General features: G+C 39.9%; 2 protein-coding genes across 9 annotated transcripts in view; one reads left to right on the top strand and one right to left on the bottom strand.

Moving 5' to 3' along the window:
• The window catches only part of ME1 (malic enzyme 1), a 122,899-nt gene that overhangs the window by 82,048 nt on the left and 17,885 nt on the right, over positions 1-22,966 (top strand). For both annotated transcript variants that reach the window (XM_081857126.1, XM_081857127.1), the window contains exons 7-9: positions 10,036-10,145; positions 17,918-18,015; positions 20,011-20,124. In XM_081857126.1, the coding sequence (XP_081713252.1) occupies positions 10,036-10,145; positions 17,918-18,015; positions 20,011-20,124 (322 nt within the window). The remainder of the gene's footprint in view (positions 1-10,035; positions 10,146-17,917; positions 18,016-20,010; positions 20,125-22,966) is intronic.
• The window catches only part of PRSS35 (serine protease 35), a 162,278-nt gene that overhangs the window by 124,383 nt on the left and 14,929 nt on the right, over positions 1-22,966 (bottom strand). The window contains exon 2 of one of the 7 annotated variants that reach the window (XR_014155163.1): positions 15,642-15,797. The exons of the other annotated variants lie outside the window; for them this stretch is intronic. The gene's annotated coding sequence lies outside the window, so the exon portion shown is untranslated. Of the gene's footprint in view, positions 1-15,641; positions 15,798-22,966 lie in introns of those variants that run through there. 7 annotated transcript variants of the gene reach the window in all.

Genomic DNA, 22,966 nt, shown 5'->3' with positions numbered 1-22,966 from the left:
AATGTTAAAAACAGGGAATCTCAGCTAGTGATTACATTCTTAAATAAGGAATATCTATTAGGTTACATAGGGTTTTAGCATCCTGAAATAAGGAATGTCCATTATGTACCACAGACTAATACTGGTCAAGAACTAAAAGACACCCCCTTAAAATATGTAACACCTTTAAGAGCCTTCGTTTGCCAGTTGCTTCTTATTTAATGCCAGGATAGTATCCATATAACTTAAACCTAAATAGTTTCATGCACATTGCCGGTTTTGCATCACTTTTATCTCATATTGTAAGATCTGGTTTCCCCTTATGCCGGCAGGGTTGCAAGGTACAAAGAACATGTTGGCATATGTACATATGTTCTGGGAGCCAGTTGTAATGAAGATTGGTATAATTGTTGGCAAATAGGCTACTCTGGATGATAAGATATGTCTTTTATCCATTTTTGTTCATGCCAATGCTGACCTTACTTCTCAACGTTCAATTCTATATCAGTTGGTTGCCACTCATCTAGTGATCTCTCAAGGGTGGAAGGATGCATCTTGTTATTTTGTGGATCTATGGTTTAAAAACGTCATGTTCATTGCTGTTTCCGAAAAACTAACTCATAAAATATGTGCCTCCAGGGCTGCTGCAGAACCCTCTGACTTTGCTTCTGCTTAGAGTTCCATTTGGTTTATATGAGCAAACCATCTCATGGTTGGCACGTTCCCATTAAATAGGAGTTTATTTGGCAACATTCATGAAGATTTGGTATGTTTGGTACAAATATGAACCTTGTATTTCACTATAGAATATATTTTATGTCACACATTTTTTTTTAGGCTTTGAATGATTATTATGATTACTATTTTATTATCTTGTAATTTTATTTGTCTTGTTTTTTGGCTGTTTTTAAGTACAGATAAGGTACTTAAGTACAGATAAAGTACCCACAAAATCAGCATTTAGCAGCAATCACCCCTTTGGAACCTTCTTCTTTGTTAAGGCTGCTTTTAAGGAAAGGGCTGGTCTTGTGATATTAAAAAAAAATAATGAAAAAAATTAATATCCACACTGCAAAAATCATACCTGCTTTTGCCAAGTATTTAACACTTATATGGAATGAGAAACTCAGTGAACAATTTTTATACATCTTACATCTACAGAATTTTTATGGGGCTCGGTAATGTTCTGTTGAGCTCAAAGTTGAGAATGGGGTACCTAGTCAGGCAGCCCCCGGTGCTACTTTGCCAAAAGCCAAGTCAGCTAAGCCACCATCACTGTCATGTTAAATGAGGATGGGAGGTGACATTTAGGCACATCTCACGGTCCAGGTTTTTAGAAAATTGCTGGTCTGTAATAATAATTAAAAAAGGCCCTTGGTCTCTTGGTTTTTAGTTTGCTAGGAAGCATACCAGATTCTAATAATATCCAGTAATTGTTACTACTTTCATTCTGTTCCAGAAGCAGAGGGATGTTTAAATGCTTTCTAGGTGAAGGCACAACAATTTCAGCAATATAAAATTGGCTAGATTCCTAGTTTTGCATTGAAAAGTAATAAAGCATGAGATACTGAGTGGAATCGTATGTCAGTAAAATTGTTCTACCTGAATAGTGTTGGAAGATTTTCACATCTACTAGACTGAATGCACTTCCAAGATCTCATTAACTCAATCCCTAGGGACAAGCCTTTCTGGACAGATAGATACAGTTACTACACATCTTTCCAGACCACAGTAGGGAGGAGGCATTTTAATCAAGATGTTTCCTTACTATTGTCTTTGATAATTTGAATCTGTGTTTGGAACAGTGGTACATTTTAAGCAGATTAAAATTAGCTAAGGCTGCAACTCTATACACTCTTTCCTGGAAGTAAAGCCCCACTGGAATGCCCTGGGACTTGCTTCTGAGGGAAAAAATGCATAAGGATTGTACTGTGAATGGCCATTCTGCTCATTGCCTATAAACAAAGCAAATGAGATGTAGGGGAAATAAATAACTGAATTATTTCACTGGTATCATTGTAAAACTAATCTGAAATTGAGTAAATTATTGCCCATAACAGTATTAAGATTCTGGCGGCAAAGCAGATAGCCTAATTAGCTCAGTAATTGGTTCCCTGAATGGTACTGCTGGAAAGTTCTGAGCTGCCTATAATTCCACCTTTGGAAACAAAGGATATCAAATACTACCATGTTCCGCTCCTTGTGCGGGGTTCGGGAGCGGATCTTTTTGTATTTTTGAAAACAGGCAAAGGATAAGAGTATGTTTTCAGTACTTTGGGGGGAAATATATTCTATAAACATTTTGAAATAGAGACGCCCCAGAGATTATCATTTTATTTTATGCAACTGCAGTCATTAACCCTCCCCCTGCCCCATTTTCTTAGCACAAAGGAAAACTAGATGACTGAGATTTCTAAACCTATACTTGAGCCTCAACATTACATTACTTGATATAGTGAAGTCACACATGCTTGCTGTTAGACACATAATGAAATATTTACTATTATGTATACAAACATTGATTGATTTTATTATTTAAGATATATTATGATTGTATAAAATGGATCCAAGTGCTACATTTTGCAAGCTAGACATGGCATGGTTTTCTAATTTTAACACATAGTCCATATGTATGTACTCTCTCAGAATGCCTGATATCAATTGTTAGCTTGCTTCAATTAATTCCCAATTTAGTAGGCCTTGTGCAGATGCCACAACCTTCATCAAGAGCTTTTCAAGGCTTCTCCCCCTTCCGAAACAAACCCCATTCCCTTTTCATTGTTAATGGTTCAGCTGCTTTCAAGCTCTGATTGTAAGTCCATAGAGCCAACAAAAGTTGGCTTAGCTTAATAGCTAAGTGTGATTTGTGGTTGTCATGACACTCCCCACCTCACACTTCTTGTAGCTTGTACAAAGAATTTGGAAGGGTTGCTTTTTGTGCATTTGTGCTGTGCTTTTTGCCCTAGACAATAAGACACTTTTTTGCCTTCTGCGAAAGCAGAAAAGGCCCCAAACAAACAAACAAACAAACAAACACCACCCTGTTTCTCCTCTCATAGAGAAAGGGTGTTTTCTTTGCCATTGGGCTGCTTCAAGAAAAGCCCATCATGGAGGCAGCAAAACCATTTCTCTTGTTCTCCAAGAACTCTGCAGTTCACAGAGAATTCAAGACAAGGAATGGGGTCTTTGGGTTAGGAGTCTGGGGCAAGATAGTGACCAAAGGGAATAAGGATGGTTCCTAATCTCTTTACCATGATGAAAAGGTTGGGACATATAACAGCTACACCTAGGTGGAGATTCTACAGCATGTCTGCTCCATTCACATAAAAAGCATAGGAAACATATGCAAGAAGAAGAGGCTGTAGGGAAAGGGACACGCTCGCTACTAGATTTATTTATTAAATAAATACTTGCTGCATTCCACTGCTTTAACCAATTTTATGCTCGTCTGTTATTGGTGAGGGAAAACTTCTCAAAACAGTGGAACATAGTGAAGTATGCAGATGGAGGGCTGGGGTTCTCTTTCCTACCTCATATACTTTGTGTACAGGGTAGACTTCCCACCACTTTACATGTGAACGGAGAAGTCCAATGCATGGCTGCCCCAAAATATCTAGGTTGGCTGTAGGCCTTGTGAAAGAAAAATTAAAATATGTCAGTTCTGAAGCTGACAAACACACCTTCCTTAATTAGACAGTTTTCCTTTCTTCCTACCTAGTCTAACCTGGAGCTAGAGGTAGTCTGTGGTTCCTGAGAGAAAGAGAAGGATGGGAATGCTTTTACCACATATGCAAATCAGCCCTACTGTCGGAAGAAGAGTAGATTGCCTCCAGAACATTGAGCTGGATGCAAGTGGGGTTTTGCTTGGGCGAAGTACCTGGGTTGTGTTGTCCCCACCTTCAACCTTTGAGTGTGACAAATTTTGGTTAAACACTGAGGTATCTATGACAACTTCTAAGAAATATTTCATGTATAGGGTTTGATTTACTAATCCGCACTTTTAGAAAATAATCTTAACATTCAGACTCTTCATACAATATGTAGATATGTTTGGCTTGTGTCCAGAAACATAATACTGGAGGAACGTATTTTTATCCTGCTCTGATGGTCTCAAGGGCTTACATTAATAAGAAATGACTTGTCTGAGTCATAAGTTAAAATTCAATACTTTTCAAAATAAGGGATGGCAATTAATCCAAAACAAATAAGCACCTCAGGTGAAAACGAAGTAAGTCATGCTGTGAGTAGACCCATTGATCTAAATAGGTCTACTCTGAGTATGATTATTATTGGATATTACCCTTTACCTATTGCAGGCATATTTTATTTTAAAATAAATAATGTAAACATATAAGGGGATTAATCTTCAAATAAGGACAATATGGTTTAAGTGGCAAATATGAATCAAGATACATAGTTTGATCCATAATAAATGGGTCAAGAGTGCATCTTTTCTTAAGTTTTTAATTCTTGTAGATGCAGTATCAGAATAGTCTTAAGAAAATGAAAAGGAATGAAATTGGCTGGCTATTACGCCTGATATTCCTAATCTTAAGCCTATAGTTTTATCTGATATTTTGAGATGTCTAATTCTAGTCTTCAGGTTACTTAGCTTTGGATGTCACCATAACTGACTTTGGCAGTCTCCTGCTTAAGTCTGCCAAACCTGCAGTTTAGTCCCATGGCTGTATGCCAAGGAGCGGTCGAGCCACCCTTTGTGAGGTCTGCTGGCCATGCAAAATACAAGAAGGCAAATTCAAGGTTGATAAGTAAAACCTTAAGCTTACTAAAGGGTGGTTTGTTTGTTTTTAGTAAGCTTGACTGTACCTTATTCACAGCTGATATAACTGTAACAATTTAGCTTGGTCTGTTTAAAAAATCAGTACTGTATGGTAGTACTGTAAAATACTTAACAATAACAATCTCCATTTTTAGGATGCAACTACCTTCTTTATTTCCATGGACTTTGCAGGAGAACTGATACACAATACCTTTGCCAAGTCATATTGTGGCGGTGGAGAAAAGGAAGGCATAGAGAATGCATGCAATCCCAGAAATCCAGACTACTTGTGTAATATATTATCTATCTATCTATCTATATATATATACCATATTTTTTGCACCATAACACTCACTTTTTTCCTCCTAGAAAGTAAGGGGAAATGTCTGTGCGTGTTATGGAGCGAATGCCTGCGGATGGCGGGGGGGATCTGCTGCAGTCGTGAGCAGAGGATCCATGGTTCCCCTTCCTTCCCTCCTCCGTGGTTACAAAGCATGGATCCACATGGATCCTCAGGATTTTTGCATTGGGCTACTCCAAACTCACTGTCAGATCACATGTCTGTGGCCACAGCATGAAGCACAAAAATCATATGTCCACTATTTCGTTTAGAATATTTTTTTTTTCTTGTTTTCCTCCTCTAAAAACTACGTGCGTGTTATGGTCTGGTGCGTGTTATAGAGCGAAAAATACGGTATATATATATATATATATATATGAATGAATCCCATGTTTATAACCGTTGTTATTAAGAACTTATTTTGCTCAAGAGATAATAAGCTAATTGCAAGTGCCTCTAGCTCGGAAATCCTGAAAACCAAGGTTTCCTCAGTTAAAATCTTACTTTCTGAATATCGTACTGTTTACAAAGAGCATATGGTGCTTATTTAATATTTTTCTTAAGCCAAAATTGACTTCACTGTAGCTCTGCTGTCTTTCAGCATCATAGCCCAAAATTGAATTGTGATAAAGGAATGAAATAATAATTATTAATATTGTATTGAAAGAAGGACTTTACAAGAGATATAGAAGGTCCTTACCAAAACAGATTATAAAAAACAAAATAAAACAAAATGAATAGATATTGCATTAGTGCTTGGATCATAGCAGTAACAAAAAACTGAGAAAGGAAGCAAAAAGGACTGAAGTAGTGAAGGGAATACAGAGTAGAATTGTGCAAATAATGGTACTTCTTAGTATAGATGGTAAAAGGAACGCCTATGGAATACCATTTACATAATGAAATGTGAACTTCTCCTAAGGCTATTTAAAGCTCTGAGGAGAAACCATACATCTTCACAATGTCTCATGTATGGCTTGCAATGATTGCTGTGTATAACAGTGCTGATTGCTATGTTGAGGTGTAGCATAGTGTATATCCTGTGTTCTGAATGAAAGTTACAAAATTTCCTGTTTTCAGATTTTTCTTCTTCATAATTTGAATTACTTGGACAATGTGTCCACAACATTTCAAGTTTCTGTTGTGAAAATGTATAAAGTTGCTTAAACCCAGAGAAGCGTGAGCATGGTTCCACACATGGAACAGGGTTTTGGCTTGTCTCTTTTCTGCTGCAACAGTGTGTGATGTGATGAGAGAGGAATTTGTGGAAATGGTGATCCCTCCTTGAACAAACTGAAGTGCCTTCTATTATATATCTACATATTATCTCTAGCCGTACATGCTAGGGGAGTGCACTGGATTTGGACAAAGGCTTAAGACAAGTTGGAATGTATTTGTGGAAAACTGAGCACATCTGAGGTTAAACAGGAGCTTTACGAAGCTGCACAATTCAAAGCAAAGACCCCTGAAGTGTTTCGTCCATCCAGGTATCAAATAAATGCTGTGGACAGTATACTAAAATAAACCCTCTTAAGCTTACTACGTATATAAGGAAGATGTTGGAATGTGAGGTAAGAGGGAGAATCCAACTTTAGGAAAATACCAGGATCAGGAAGGTACAGAGGGAGTTCCTTCATAACTTGCAATCAAGGTGATTTATTTTATCTGGTCCTGTGCTTTGGGGTCCAGATATGATCAGGGCACACCCCTAATACATACACACTTAAAAATGTAAAATTTAGAATAGAAGACCAGAAGTTAGCCATAAAACAGTTCTGGGCGTAGTTCATTGCTAGCACATGTGTGCTGTGTGCAGAAAGGTTCTGGACATCTCCAGTTAAAGCATGCCATGTAAAATATAGCTATGATTGCCAAAATATTAATATTAATCAGGCTGAGGAAGGTATCTGCATGAGACCTTGGAGAGTTTAGTATTGAATTTGCTGAAACAGTGATTTGAGAGAGAAATTATGGTTATGTTTAATAAAAGAGATAAGAGGCTTAACAAGAAGAGAATCGGATGAATGCAGACCCTGCATTGAAGAAAATAGAAATAAGGGGGGGGGGGAAATATACTGGACTTTTATTACTGAGATTCTTTAGTAATAGCAAACCCCTCAAAACATGGGGTGGTGGGTTAAAATTGATTCATTGAAATCTCAGTGAACCTGAAGGAAGCAAGAGATCACAGCACCAGATGGGAAAGAGGACAACAATTATGACTAAGCAGCAGTGAGGATCAGGGAATCCAGATGTTCTGTGACTCATACCACTTCGTAGGCTTTGGGGCAGCAGAAATCCAATTATTGGTAGCAGCTTAGAACAGTACTTCGTAATGGAAAAAATTCCATTGCAAACTGACCCAAGTTTATTGTGGAAAGAGCTCATTGTTATAGGGATGGTTAGCTCTAGGCAGAGGCTCAGTGAGGAGGAGTTGCTAGGGCAAGTACATCAGTAATCCCAAGGGTAAAGAGGGTAAGTGTTTCTTAGAACAAGGATGGCTTGTTCTAAGGATGGCCAGTTTGCAGAGTTTTATGGCAAAATATTTTGTTTGTTGGCAAAATAATAATCATATTACTACTACTATTGGACACAGTGGTGGGGTGGGTGGAGCTCAGAGGCCTGCTAGGCATGTAAATTGCCTGATCTCATCATCAGGTTGTTAATTTGTTGACTGGAGAGGGATCAATAGCCCTCTCCCTAACTCATCTGCACAAATCAGCTAAGAAGGAGGGAACTATGTGTCTGTGTGTATGCCTTGTTGGGAGATTCTATTCCACCTTTTGTTACAGACATGCGATTGTTGCGTGTCACATGTCTGTTTACATTCCAGCACAGACTGCTGGGTCCCATGAGCGGAACTTACGCTCTGTGTATTGCTTTTGTTTTGAATCTCTCTCCGAGAAGACTGCAAGGAGAGACGACATGTTTCTTTGTTCTGATTTACGTAAAATAAATCCATAGTTTTAGTACGTATCCACAGCCTCAGCCTCTTCTGTTGTGCAGTTACACTGCTACGTATAGTGTGCTCAAGGCAGCAAGCTTGAGTCGCTGATTTACGTTAGAGCCAGAGGTCTATGAATCTCCGCAGCGTGACGGCTGAGAGGGGACGATCCAGCTGGGGGCTAGCCAGCTGGTCTTTCAACCCCTGGATGCCGACATGCCTGCCTTGTGTGCATGCATCTACATGTGTGAGTGTAGGGTGGCCATACCCACTTTTAGACCCACCCACTGCTGGCGTGCAGCCTCCAGAACATCAAGAATATCAAAATACCTAAAGTTGGTCCTATGTGTTAGAAAATGTGCCCCTCAAACATGGATTTTATTGTTTTATACTGTTTTAGGCAGCAAAGATAGTCACAGTGGGAGAGAAACTGGACAGACTAAATTCAAGGTTAAGATTTTCAAAACATTTTGATTTGAAATTCAGAGAAATGTTTATGTATTCTTGCTTGGTTAAACTAACTGGTCACCTTTTATGGCACTGTGAAAAAGGGGGTTTCATTCACAGATATTGCTCCATAAAACGTATGGGAAATCTGCATACCAGGAAAGTACTCTGAGTTGATAGGTCTATATAAATGGAACATAGTGGGGCTTATTCCAGAATAAATGTACATAATATTGAGCTGTGATCCAAAAAGTATGAGAAAAGTGGAAACTGTTCGATTCTTTACGCTTCCAGTCTACTATATATTTTAGAAAGTTGTCTGTCCTCTCCGTATTTGGGCACCTGTTAAGATATTGTAACCAAATGTTGGTTCCTGAGATGAAGGAGCAGGATTTTGTCTGTCTTCAGATATACAGTGGGACACCATTTCAATAAAGATGTCAGACAGCACTGATTTTAACCACTGCACAGATTTTTTGGTTTCTTAGAGTTCTTGAGCAGTGCTGGGTATGAGGCTGCTAATGCTTTAATAACACCCACATTTTTATTTCAAGGAATAATTCACAGTTATGTAATACAGATCTTATAACATTACTAGCATTTTTAGAAGATTATGTGACATTTATTTCTCCCCAGCATACTCAAATAATAGTAAAATTATAGAGTGCCTCTAATATTCTTGGAAGAGTTTAACTTTTTTGGTTTGACCCAAGAAGCCATTGTGCTGCAAATTTTTAAAAGGCACAGTGATGTCGATGTTATTTCAATCTATTTATTATAAGATGCCTTTCTATCTCTTCATTATAGCATAAGTAGATGTTGGAAAGTGCAGGTCTGCTAATTTGGGCTCTATACTATCTTTGTTATCTGCTGGTACCATGTTATTTAATGATGAGTGTTGAAAAGCATCACAAAATGTAAAGAAACAAAACCAGATGAGGATATTTTGTTGAGAAGTGCTGAAATGGCATGACAGCTGAAGAGCCATACAAATATTTTGGGCAAAACCTCAATTCAGAAGCTAATTTGAGGCCCGCTTTAGATATTAATTGAAAGCTCTAACATTTTGGTTATACATGCATTTCCTCTGAAGCAAAAACAGATTGCTAAAGGTTACGGTAAATGTTGTCTTGGTTGTTAGCTCCATAGGGAAAGTACCCATGCCATTAGTAGATTGTAGCCTTAGAACTCAGTCTACTGAGTGTTGACACTGTGCAAGTCTGAAAGCAGTAACAGAGTTTGTTTGGTGATTTTCAAATAGATCTAGCTGCAGTAGGTGACCTAAGCCAATGATCTTTCAATTTTAATCCTACTTATCGCAGGTCCGGATACCATATTCTTTCTAGGAAAAGGTGCAAGAAGTTAATTGAAATGATTAGGAATGTTTTAAAGCATTTCTTGAAAATTAATTATAAGGGAGACAGAGCTCACTAGGAAGGCAGTCCACAAACTCATTGCTCAACTATAGCATAAGGCAGGTGACCAGCATATTACAACTTAAGTTTGTTATTTCTGTTTCAAGTTTATGATATTTTGTATCCCTAGGTATGGCAGAAACTGCCTCATTCAGTTTGAGGATTTTGCTAATACAAATGCATTCCGTCTTCTGAATAAATATCGCAACCTATACTGCACTTTCAACGATGACATTCAAGGTAATAAAATATATCTATTGTTCTAGTTAAAGAGAAAAACTGTCAACTTTAATAATTTTGTATGTAAATAAAATATATATCCAGTTAGGTTATTTAGTTGTGCTTGAGGAGATTCATAGAATGACCATTTAAGGTCAGAGGCCATCATTAGTTTGGTTGAGGGATGGTATAACTGCTTGCAATGTCATTGAAATATTGTGTCCAAGTAATATTGTGGGATTTTTTGTTTGTTTTTATTCTAAGAATATATGTGCTGGTACAGCAAGATTAAGGATTAGATTGTTAGTCACATATTCCTTCTCTGCTTAAACATTTTAAAGCCAAACTCATGTTAATTTTGTGTGTTTGGAATTTCTCCAGTTTTAGTGAAAAAGGCTGAAATAAAATGACCTACCCAGCTCATTTTTTCAGATGTAGAAGAAATTCTTCTACAGATCCTGGGTGATGACACAGTAAAAGAGCAACATGAAGGTTGCACATAGGTTAATGAGCACTTGAGGAAATTGCAATGCCCCAAACTCTGGCAATAAAAGTAGCATCAATTTAGTGATGCGTGACAGATGTGCACACTAAGACATCTTTGATAACTTTCTTTTGCAGACAGTGGACTGCACAGTGTCTGGAAATCAAGATACTTTAAATGTGTTACAAAGTATAAATGGATACTGAGGGGTCATGCCTATTCTTACAGCTCAGTCATGAGGAGAGAATAATGATTATTGTTTGGGGAAATGTGGGTTGTATTCAACAACAACTACAACTGTGGATTGTATTCAACTTGTGCAAGTGCAACGGAACTTCCCCTCCTTTTCCTCGCCCTGTGTGGACACCAAAGCTGCTCTGAGGGTTCCTTCAACCCACTGGAGCAGATCTGAAGTGTGTAGGGCGTGTGTAGGGGAGACAGAGGGGGAATCCCGTTGCACTTAATTTTTGTACAGGCAGTGATTTAGTTGACTATAATCCTAAAATACCCATATACACTGCATTTCCCATTCTACTGGGCAAAATGCAATAAATACTGCAACCCCGTGTGGAGGGCCAATCATGTGGGTCTTTCAAGAGCAGTGGGGAAGATGCATTGATTGGTTCTGCCCACAAGGTTGCAATATCTACACAATTTCCTTACTGGCATGAGATCTCTCACAACAGGAAAGTGGCTCCCACGTGACTGCAAATGTGTGAAAGGAACTGGAATGATTTGCTTTGAACAGTAGAGACCCAGATTTGAATTTGTGCCCAAGGACTAAAGCTTGAGCAAATTGTTGCCTCACAGCATAACTTTTGTGCAAGAAGGTTGTGCAAATAAGTATTGCTCAGCAACTTTGAACATAGAGAAGTACCATGGAAAAAGCTACTTGTCTAATCCTATATACAAATGGACTTGAATGCTATTGCTAGCAGAAACAACTGTGCATATATAATTGCATGTTGTTGGTGGTGGCAGCTTTCTCTCACCTCTGCCTCAAATATGCTTATCTTCATTTGCATATTTGTGTATGCTGGAGGGGCTGGAGTATAGAGATTTGCTACAGCAAATGTATGCCTGGTAATAAGTGAACAAGGCAACAGAACCAGATTGTCTGGGGATATCTGATGTTTCCAGTCTGCTTCTCCTGGTATTTATTAAGTGGTGAATGGCAGTGTCTGGTCCTGGCAAAAAGAACTGATTAAGTTTGAAAGGAATTGTTTGGGAGGAATTCAATATCATGCAGTTACAAAGGTTCCCTCAGTGCAGGCATTTCTGCTTCTTCGATGGAACAGTCTCCCCTCTCCTCCCCCCATGTGCTGTTCCGGTGGTTCTCTCAACCCTGCAGAACCAATTTCTGAAAGTGCAGGGAACACATGAAGGGAGTGGGGAAAGCCCAATTATGCTAGCTAAGTCCTTGTGCAGACTTCCACTAGCGGAACCAAGTTAGGCTTGTTTATTTATTTCATTTAAATCCCACCTTTCCTCGTATGAGCTCAAGGTGGTATAAATAGTTTTCCTCTCATTGTTTTTTAAGTAAAATATCTATACTATTATTACAGAGCAATTCTATACATCAGTTAGGCAAGGATGCCCACACCTGTGCTGGTGGAAAAGCCACTATATACAGGCTCAGCTTAGGAGGGAAGATGAAAGCTGTGTGGTGTAGTGGTTAGAGTGCTGGTTTGGGACTGGGGTACCCCAGGTTCAGATTCCCACTCATTCATGAAGCTCACTAAGGGACATTGGTGACCAGTCTCCATCTTTCAGCCTGATCTGCCTCCTGGGATTGATATGTAAATTAACACACCACATAGTTCCCCAGAGAGGAAAGGTGGGATAAATCAATATCCCAAAATGGTGCATCCTTGGGAAAACAATCAAAATCCACTAATCGGGTATTGTGCTAGCCACTGCTGTTTTTCTAGAAAAAGAGGGTGCCAGAACACACCATGAACACCTCCCTTGTTCTCTTAGAATAGCAAGGATGCCCACCTGAGAGGTGATGGAATTGAATTCCCTTGTGTTCCCCCTGTAAAAAAAGCCCTGGTGCTTGTGATGATGCTTGCATGTCACTCACTGATAGAGAGAGCCAGTGAATGACAGGGATTCCCCACCCTCCAGCATACCACCTGACATTACCACATATATAGCAATGTCACAACAATGCAATCAATCAGCCCTGGTTGTACTACAGGCAGGGTTTGGAAGCTCCTTGTGCTCCTCACAATTACCTTATGGCAGCACAACACATGAAAGGAAAGAAATGGAGCCCATGCAACACAGCACTCAGGTAGTTGTATCTGCAGACAGCTAACATAACCCTTTAATAACAAGGGTTAAAGACCTACCAAGGAAGGGGAAGCCAAGCAGCCAAAGGGAATGGTCAGGATATGCAACAAGGGGCACCACAAACACACACTGATAGCAGCATTCTCTAGTGACTCATTGCACAAGGTACAAATTTGGGAAGCATGAGATGGGAAATGGAGACCTGCTGGGGGAAGAGGCAACATGCTGCCACTCGCTTTTTGCACACTTGGTCAAAAAACAAAAAACAAAACCCACACACATAACTCACAACTCCATGTCAGAGACAAAAGAGAACAGCAGGAGGAACAATTTTGACAGCGGAAGAGCTCCACCAACATAATATGGTGGTGTCATATTTTGCATTCTGTCATGTAGCTAGGCTTCCATTAAATTCCTATGATCCCTCTGCCAAAAGAGCTTATGCATAGGATTGCACTATTAATCTCTCCTGCTACCGGCTGCAATAATTATTGGCTGTGTGGTGTGTTAATTTCATTTTCAAGCAGAAAAAGGTTCATAGCCAAAATGAACAATGTTTTTTGTTTCTCGCCAACTTGTTGATGCAAGTTTTGCTTGCTTGAGAATTACAATATTCGTCTTTTAGGAATGACCGCTCCCCACTTAAAACGGGGGGCGCCCTTTGCGTGGACGCGTGCAGCCCTGGATCTGGAGTGGCCCCATCAGCATAGGCTTTGCCTTCCCTCAGGTGGGATACCTGGAGGTCCCCGCCTACCCCAGTGAGTTGTCCAATCCCACCTGGGGGAAGCGTTGCCAGGGAAACCAGGCCAGGTAGGGGGAGGGATTACCTGCCCACACAATAGAGGGTGGATCTTAATTGGTAATCGGACCATGGTAACGAGCGTTGGCTGAGCGACATCAGGCATGGCCTGATTGACTGGTTGGAGGATGGCAAAGGGGATTCTCAGATGTAGGTAGTCTTGGCGGCGAGACCGCAATCTTTGCGGTCTCGGGTGGCGGTATCAGGCCTTGGGCGGAATCCTTTAGTCCATCTTCCTCTTTGCGGCGGCGATACCAGGGTTCCCCGTTAAAGGGGTTTTTGAAGGGAGGCTTTGGCCGTACGCCGAAAGGTCGTCATTGCTCTCCCCTGCGGCGGCGTAACGGGGGCGGCTATCTCTGCTTGAACATATGTTCTCCAGAGCCGGCCCATCCCCCCCCCACTGGATAACCCTGATGCTCCCTAGATCCCCGGCTGGGGACTAGGGAGGGAGAACGCCCAATGCCTGAGCCAAGGTCTACCCACATTTGAAATTTAATAAAGTTGTGGCCAATTTAATCCCATAGCACGTTGTCTAGAGTCGTTATTCCACGTGACGGGGGGGACCACTCGGGATCTGGGGACTCCGCCTGTCCACGCAATGAACCTGAAGACACAATTAGGTTGTTTTATATAAACTGTTTGCTATTAATAGTAGTCATATGGATTTTTGTGTGCTAGTAAAATGTTTACTGCAAATGTTGAATTCTTTGGCTTGCCTGCTCAGCTGTTTTTATTTCCCAGGCTCTTGTCTCATAACTTATTTTCAGTGTTTCTTACATCTGTCTTTCAAAGTGTGCAGATTGCAAGACTATGCCATAGCCAACAGCATTCATTGCCCAATATACTGAGTAGTGACAGACAGAGCAATCCAAGGTTCCAGAAGAGACTAAAGGAGTGGAATCAAGCAGTGAATCCACTGCCATGTCTGAAGCCCTGCTATTCTTGCTGTCTAGGGTAGAAGGGGAGGGCAATTTTACAGTTTTTGCCTGTGTTTGCTCCAGGCTACTGGAAAAGGTGCTCACTTTGGATGCATCAACAGCTCTGCTCCACACTGCTCCTGTTTTGCAGCCTTGTGATAGTTACTGCCATTGGGAACACCACTGGTTGTAGTGTGTGCTCTGCTGCAATTTTGGTGGATGTATTGGGGGATGCCCTGTAGAGGTGGAGCCCTGACCTGCAGAGTCTGGTGGAGCAACATGTCGACCTCATCCTAACCCCACCCTGTGGCGTGGATCAGGGGTTACAATGACTCTGTTATTGTAGCTAGTTGGATGCATGTCTCCTAAGAAACTGACATTCTTATCTCAAAGGGCATTGGAAACTATTACAGTCATACCTTGAGTTGAAGTAGCTTCAAGTTAAGTATTTTCGGGTTGCATTCCGCGGCGACCTGGAAGTAACAGAGTGTGTTACTTCCGGGTTTCGCCACTCGCACATGCGCAGACACTCAAAATGATGTCACACGCATGCGCGGAAGCGGCAAAACGCGACATGCGCAGACGCGCAGTCACATCTTACGTTTACTTCAGGATGCGAACAAGGCTCCGGAACGGATCCTGTTTGTATCCAGAGGTACCACTGTATTTGCTTTTACTTTAGCCACTGCTTCTACTTTAGCTACTTAATTTTAAACATTTTTATCTAATTTAATATTATTGTACAATAATAAGGACTAAAGAATAGTAATAGAAAGAGGGGTCAGAACAGATAGCAATAATACATTGTGACAGAGAGTTAAATGAATGTAAATGAATTATATCATCTACTTTCGAGAGGGAAGAAGGGGGCATTCAGAGCAATCAATTTAAGGATTCTAGCTTTGTTGAACTTTTATCAAGAATAAAATGTAGCTCAAACATGGCACCAAATAAGTGTTGCACTCCTGTATCCAGGTATGCTGAAAGGAACAGTTTTCTGTTCTCTTTCTTTTTACCAGGTGAAGGGAATGTTTAACCCTTTTCCATCAACCATTTTCTGCACTTTAAGTCGTTCTTCACCAGCAGATTTTCCCTCTGTGAGGTTCCAAGTCCATGCTTGCAAGGGAAAACAGAGTTGAGAGAAAGCTCTTTGCAGAGTTTTGTTCATTGTGCTGTATCTGTTGAATTAAATTAACATGAAAGCAGTTTATGTCTGCGCTTTTATGAAAGCAGTGGCCAGATGAAGTATATGACAAATTAAAGAGCAAAGTGATCTGCCATGTCAGACATTTATAGCTTTTTAATAAAACCTAAAATAAGGTTTGCTAAGGACACTTTGACACTTGCATTCTTAGAAGGGAGTCTACTGCCCCATGAGGTTTAATAAGAATCCAGGTTGTTTCCACTGAGCATGAGATTTTATTACAGAGCCACTCCCATCCTTTAGCCAGAAGTAGCTGAAATTCACCAAGGTAAATGCAAAACGACTATGGTGAGGAGATGGAAGACCCACTTTAAACATCTGCTGCTGTTGCAACATTCAATCTACATGCTTCCTTTTTTTAAAAAAAAGAAGGACAATGAGGAAGCACATAGCCTACCATCAGAAACATATGGAACATTCTTGGGAGTAGAGGGGAGATGTTAAAAGGTGTGTGTTTGGTTAGAGTTGTTTCCTGTCCCGCACTTCAGTGGGCTGTGTACTTTGTGCACACTCACATTGGTGACAGCGGTGTGGAAGTATTTGATACCTTAAAAGTAGTCTTCATAAAGGGGGTGTTACATCACTTGCTACTGGTAATATTGCAGCTGATAGCCTGGTAATATTGCTACTGGTAATATTGCAGCTGATAGTCCATGAGACATTTGCACATTTATACTCCACTGACAGTTGCAGTTGCTGCGCTACTTAAATTTTAAGTGGGGTGGGGGGATATTATTTGTGTGCAGAAGAAACACACTAGCTCTATGACAAAAGTGTGAGCTTGAGAGGAGCAAGATGTTTGAACCCCAAAGTAACTTAGTAGAAATTTCATGGTTCTTGTATTATTCTTTTTTAAATAATCCTCCGGAGACTGCTTAGTAAGGCTTTAGCATTCTTAATTTTTACAGCATGTCATTGCCAGTTTGTGGCATGTATAACTTTAATCTGGTCTACGTTGTTTATACTGAAAACAACTGGGAATATTCACTGCCCAGGTGTGACACATGGAAGTGAGGGAATTCTGTGTTGAAGATCACAATGGTCTAGAGAAGCAGATTTTCCCTACTAAGCATTTGAAATGTATGTTAACAGAAATTTTGCCTTTTGATGGGTCTTATGATTGCCTTGTTGTCCCTTTTCCTCCTCCTTTTAAAACAAAATAAGGCTTTTGACTAGAAGTCAAATTTCTTCATGACGTGTGGTTTATAGAACACTTTCTTACATGTTATGCAGTTTGCATAACCTTATTTAAGGACATATTTAGTAATACTTTTATTTAATGTGTTATTTTGATGTGGACATCAGCCTTGTGGGAATAATATGTAACTAGTAATTCAATTATCATAATATGTAAAATATATAATTCTCCAATAAATACAGTAAAATACCAAACGTTTGGTGTGTGTGTGTCTGTGTGTGTGTGTGTAAAAGAGAGAGAGGGAGAGATTGTACTTTAAATACATTTGGATTCAGTTACAAGTTACTTCATCCTTTAATTCTTATCAAAACAGTGTGTTTTCTTCATTGTTTTTACAGTAAGATATTGTTTCACAATGGGATTACTGTTATTTTATGAGTTGGACCATATTGAAACTATTTCTTGTGTACATCAACTTTCCAGATATCTTTCCAGTGTATGTGCCCTCTAGCATTCTTTCTATTCCATTATGTAATATTACCCTACACCATAAGCTCAAATCAACATTTTAATGCCATTACAATAATTTTGTAGCCTTTGTAAGACGACCTCTACATGTTTTGTGCCCTGAGGACACCTCTTCTCATTTCAACAGGTGTGCTATTGAAATCTATTAAAATAAGTCTTTTAAAAGGAAGTCGAATACATCAGATTATTGTTACATTGTAGTAGTATAATTAAACAAACGTTAATTTAACCTTGCTGTGTTTGGTACTCATCCTGTGCTTAAAAAAAATATGTGTGTGCTGCAATTTAGTAGCAGAGGTTAACATAGCCATTAAGGACAGGATTATATTTTTAAAAATCACAAAGGGGTGGGTACTTGCTGGTAATCATTAGCAATGACACCAAGTTAATTTTAAATTTGATGAAGTAAGTTCCATTTTATTTTTCAGGAACAGCATCAGTGGCTGTTGCAGGACTTCTTGCTGCTCTACGGATTACTGGCAACAAACTGTCAGATCACACAATACTGTTCCAGGGAGCAGGCGAGGTAATACACCATTTATCCAATTATTATTTTTCCGGTTATTTAACTTATTTTTAAAAGTGAAGGTACATATAGCAGGTGGTGCTGTGGTCTAAACAATTGAGCCTCTCAGACTTGTTGATCGTAAGGTCAGCAGTTTGAGTTTTCATGACAGGGTGAGCTCCCGTTGGTCTGTCCCAGCTCCTGCCAGCCTAGCTGTTTGAAAGCATGGTAGCACAAGCAGATAAATAGGTACTGCTGCAGCGGGAAGGTAAATGGTGTTTCCATGCGCTCTGGCTTCCGTCACAGTGTCCCATTGCACCAAAAGTGGTTCAGTCATGTTGGCCACATGACACGGAAAGCTGTCTGTGGATAAATGTCAGCTCCCTCAGCCTGAATGTGAGATATGCGCCACACCCCAAAGTCAAATTAGACTGGACTTAATCATCCAGGGGTCCTTTACCTTTACATATAGCTTTACTATTGACTAAGGCTAAAAGCACCTAATAAAGTTATATTCCTGAAGCTAAACAGGTCTGAGTGTCTGGATGGGGGTTTGCCTGGGTGGGAACCCTATGTACACCACCTTCCAGGATGAAAGAAAGGCACAACAGATGCATAACAATAAACAAATAAGCTGGCCAGTTAGTACAGTGATACCACAGGTTACGTTTCAGGTTACAGACTCTGCTAACCCAGAAATAGTGCTTCAGGTTAAGCACTTTGCTTCAGGGTAAGAACAGAAATTGTGCTCCAGCGGTGTGGCAGCAGTAGGAGGCTCCATTAGCTAAAGTGGTGCTTCAGGTTAAGAACAGTTTCTGGTTAAGTACAGACCTCCAGAATGAATTAAGTACTTAACCTGAGGTACCACTGTATATAGAACCCAAAGGCTCCATTGAAGCATTTCCTTGTTAAAGATTAACTCTGATACAAGCATTTGGCCCTTGCCTCCCATTCAACCCCCTCGCTTCACCCCCCCCCCATCATCATCATCATTATTTTTTTGTATGAAAATAACTTCAGTTTAAAATTTATAGATTGTGTCTATTAAGTTTTCTTCTTCACATTCACATACAATACATCCCCTTGCAGTTACCTTCAGTCCTTCCCGTCATAATATTTGAAGACTATCACCCAAAAGAATCAATTTATTAACCAGATGCAAGGTCAATTAGTAAAAAACAATAATGACTACCACCACACAAAAAAATATTTTTCATGGCATAAAGCAATTGGTAATCTAGTGTTACCTTCATATAGGTTTAGAGCACTGAAAAGCATATCTATATTGTCTGAAGTTCTCAGTCCTGCTTTTCCTTTCCCCTACCTAAGATTTGTTGTTGTTATTGCTGGTGTTGTTATGATGATCAAGAACTGTATGCAAGATGGAAACTAAATGGCTATTGTCCTTTGAGCCTTACCATCTACCATGTAGATAGATAGATGTCAGTCTTATTGAGTAGCCTGGGAGCTTTTATGACTCAACAGAGTTGTCAGATATTGTTTATGTCTACTTGTGGTCTCTAATGTTGTATTCATCCTTTGGAATTTTTGGAGCCTGCTATGTGTATGTCACATAACCTTTTTAGAACGTGGCGGGAGGAGGTCCATTGGGTGCCATGTCACAGCTATTATAGGACATCTGTTTGAAGAAACAAGCTTCTTGCCTAGTCCAGCTTTCTGTCATAACTTACATGATAACTTTCTAGCATGTCTCCAAGAGATGCCATTTTCATTGGACACCAAATCAGAAAAACAGTAAGCAGTTGTTTCAAAATTAAACAGATATGGATTATTCAAGCATCATGTTTGCTTCTCACTCTTCCTCATATATATCTCCTATATCGAGGGGCCAAACTGTGGTCTGTGGACCACCAGAGGTACAGGAGTTTTTTTAAGGTAGGCTGTTTCTACAGTTATCATTGTTACTGTGGCTAATAGGTTCTAAAAGAGTAAAGATAAGCTATACAACTTGAATTTCATGACCTAATTATTTTTTCTCTCCTTTTTCTTGTTAAGGCAGCTCTGGGGATCGCCAATCTGATTCTTATGGCCATGGAAAAGGAAGGGATACCGAAAAAGGAAGCCATCAAAAAGATATGGATGGTTGATTCCAAAGGATTAATTGTAAAGGTGATGCAGATTTTTCCTTATTCTACAAATGCATATTTGAAGTATTCCACTTTTTCTGTACATTATTGGTTGAAACAACATATATATGTCTCAGTCAATATGTTCTTAGGTCTCAGTGATGTCTCCTTTTCCTTACACTTACATGTGTTAGAGGTGGCTAAGTAACCCAGTAAAAGTGAAACTGGGTCAGCGTTTTTTGGAAATATAATTATCCCCATAATTTCCTTAGGTGATATTCTTTTACCCTAATTTGGATTTTTTTCAGCAAGCTGACTAACATAAACACTAAGGTGAGTGTTTAACTTTGTTTTTATCTTCCATGAACATGTCAATTTATGTGAGTGTGTTCAGCAATGTAAATCATATTGTGTTGTATCAAATGTTAGTCATACTCAGAGAAGACCCATGAAAATTAATGGGAATGACTAAGCTAGGTCCATTCATTTCCATGGGTCTGAATAGAACTTAGTTTGATACAGTCCCTTGAAGTTATTTATCAAAAGGAGAAAAGAAATGCGAATATAATAGAGAATTCCTTGGGCCGCCAGATGCGATCATGATACAACTCGGAGAAAATGATGTAGCTGATAGGAAGGGCATCACCCTCATATTGGCAGGAACTGCAGATCTCGTCGCCCTGCGGGCAACACACCCTAGTTTGACCATCTTCTGGTCTGAGAACCTGGAGCAACACCACTGGTGAGGTGCAGCACTGCCTGCATAGCACAGTTGGGTGGTCATATCATATGCCACCCTGGCAACACATTTGATAAATTGGACTTATACCAGCCTGACAGAGTATACTTATCACCAAGTGGCAATGAGGCCTGGCTGATGGATATTTACTGGGGCCTAGGGGATTGGTTGCATATGTGATTGGTTTGTTGTTAAGCTGGCAGGGAGGGGCTGACTCAGATGGCAGAAAAAGGTATTGGGTTGGATCCATAGTCCAAGTGCAGGAGAGTCTGTCTGGTGGTCCAGACAGGGGGCTATCGGACTATAGAACATCCTACTGGCATCCTGGTGGGACCGCCCCATTTGATTTGTGTCATGGGGAGACACAGGATCGACCCTGAAGGAGCAATCAATCAGCAGGTGGGTTGATTGATTCAGGATGCATACCCACTGCCTATGCCATAGCCTACTACATCAGTAATAAAAAAAAGTTACGGCCAATTTCAGTCCCATAATATTGTCTTGTCATCATTTCTATCATTATAAGATCACCACTCACATCACCAGCCTGCTGGGCTTAGGCCTACAAACATGAAGTTATTTATCAAAAGGAGAAAATAAATGCTGATATAAGAGATAATTTCCTGCTGATATTTTCCTTTATGTTTGCCAGACTTCTACTTAAAGTTCAGCTGTGTTGCCTCAAATAACTCTATTGCATAGTGATGGAGAGGAGATCATGCCCTTCCTACATGCTGTGGTTTGCTATGGTATCAGCAGTGGTTAGAAATTCAAAGCTGCTGGGTGACTACATCAGTTACTTTTACCTCATTTCTTCCCCCTGCCAGAGCTAAGACAGAAACATATATTGCAAGAACCAAAATAAAAGTGGTCAGTTAGGTTATAGTTTTGAGATTCTTAAAATTAACAAGAAAAACAAAATAATACAGCTGATTTATTCAACTTCTTCATATGCTGTTTGCATAGTTTTTTATGTTTGGACTTAGTGAAAAGAAACTTTGATTTGCTATTGTATTCTCATCCTTCCCTCAGTTGATGTCTTTCTCTTGTCACCATGTGTGTATAAATGCATTCTACTCCCCTGGGTCTTTAATGACTGGTGGATTGGAATAGTGAGACTTGAAGTGGAGTGTGCTTTCACATAAAACTGTAAAGTTTAAAGCTTTATGATGCAGTTGAGGAGCCCTTCTATAGTTGGCCTCACATGGTCATTGAGGTTGTGTGCATTGATTTTGTGCAATCACTATAACTTCTGGCTAGATGGATGACGTTGCATATTAATGTTATTATAATATTCCTGGAGTTGGATGAGTTTCTCTATCCAAAAAGAGGCGGGGATGTTTGTTGTTGTTTCCTCCACAGTTCTATGCAGTCATTAATATTACATGGCCCACATCTCTACCAAAGAGTTAAGGTAAAGGTAAAGGGACCCCTGACTGGTAAGTCCAGTCGTGGACGACTCTGGGGTTGCAGCGCTCATGTCGCTTTACTGGCCAAGGGAGCTGGTGTTTGTCTGCAGACAGCTTCCGGGTCATATGGCCAGCATAACTAAGCTGCTTCTGGCGAACCAGAGCAGCGCTACCAAAGAGAGTAGCATGTAAATACAGGAAATCCCAGCAGATAATATTACTTTTCTCCTAATTTATTTGTCTCTAGATAAGTCTGAATTAAAGGAAGCAGAAAGTATCGAATGTTTCTTTCTGTCTATCATTCTCATTTATATTTTGCCTTTTCGCTAAATAGCTTAAAGTGGCATGCATGGGATTATCACATTTAATCCTCACAGTAATCTTGTGAGGTAGTTTAAGCAGAGTTAGTGACGTGACCAAGGACATGCAGTCAGCATCATGGCTAAGCATGGACTCTAAGCCAAATCTTCCCTAATTCAACATCAATCCAGAGTGTGTGACGAATGCAGTTTGCCATCACCCACAGCCAACAGTGCGGGATGCAGATTTGGGAGTGAGTGCTGATGACCTGTTGTCAATGGAGGAGGAGACTTGAAAGACATGGATATTTAGATGGGCAGGATGTGTAGGGACAGCTGTTTTGCCATATGATTTTGGAAGGCAACCAGTTTGTATGGGGAAGGGGATTTAGACAGTAAACAGTTTGGAACTGTTGCGGTGGAGCTGGCAATTAGATA

Source organism: Podarcis erhardii (assembly GCF_964252035.2).
Source record: "Podarcis erhardii genome assembly, chromosome: 3".
Taxonomy (NCBI): domain Eukaryota; kingdom Metazoa; phylum Chordata; class Lepidosauria; order Squamata; family Lacertidae; genus Podarcis; species Podarcis erhardii.
This window is presented reverse-complemented; position numbering and strand designations above follow the sequence as displayed.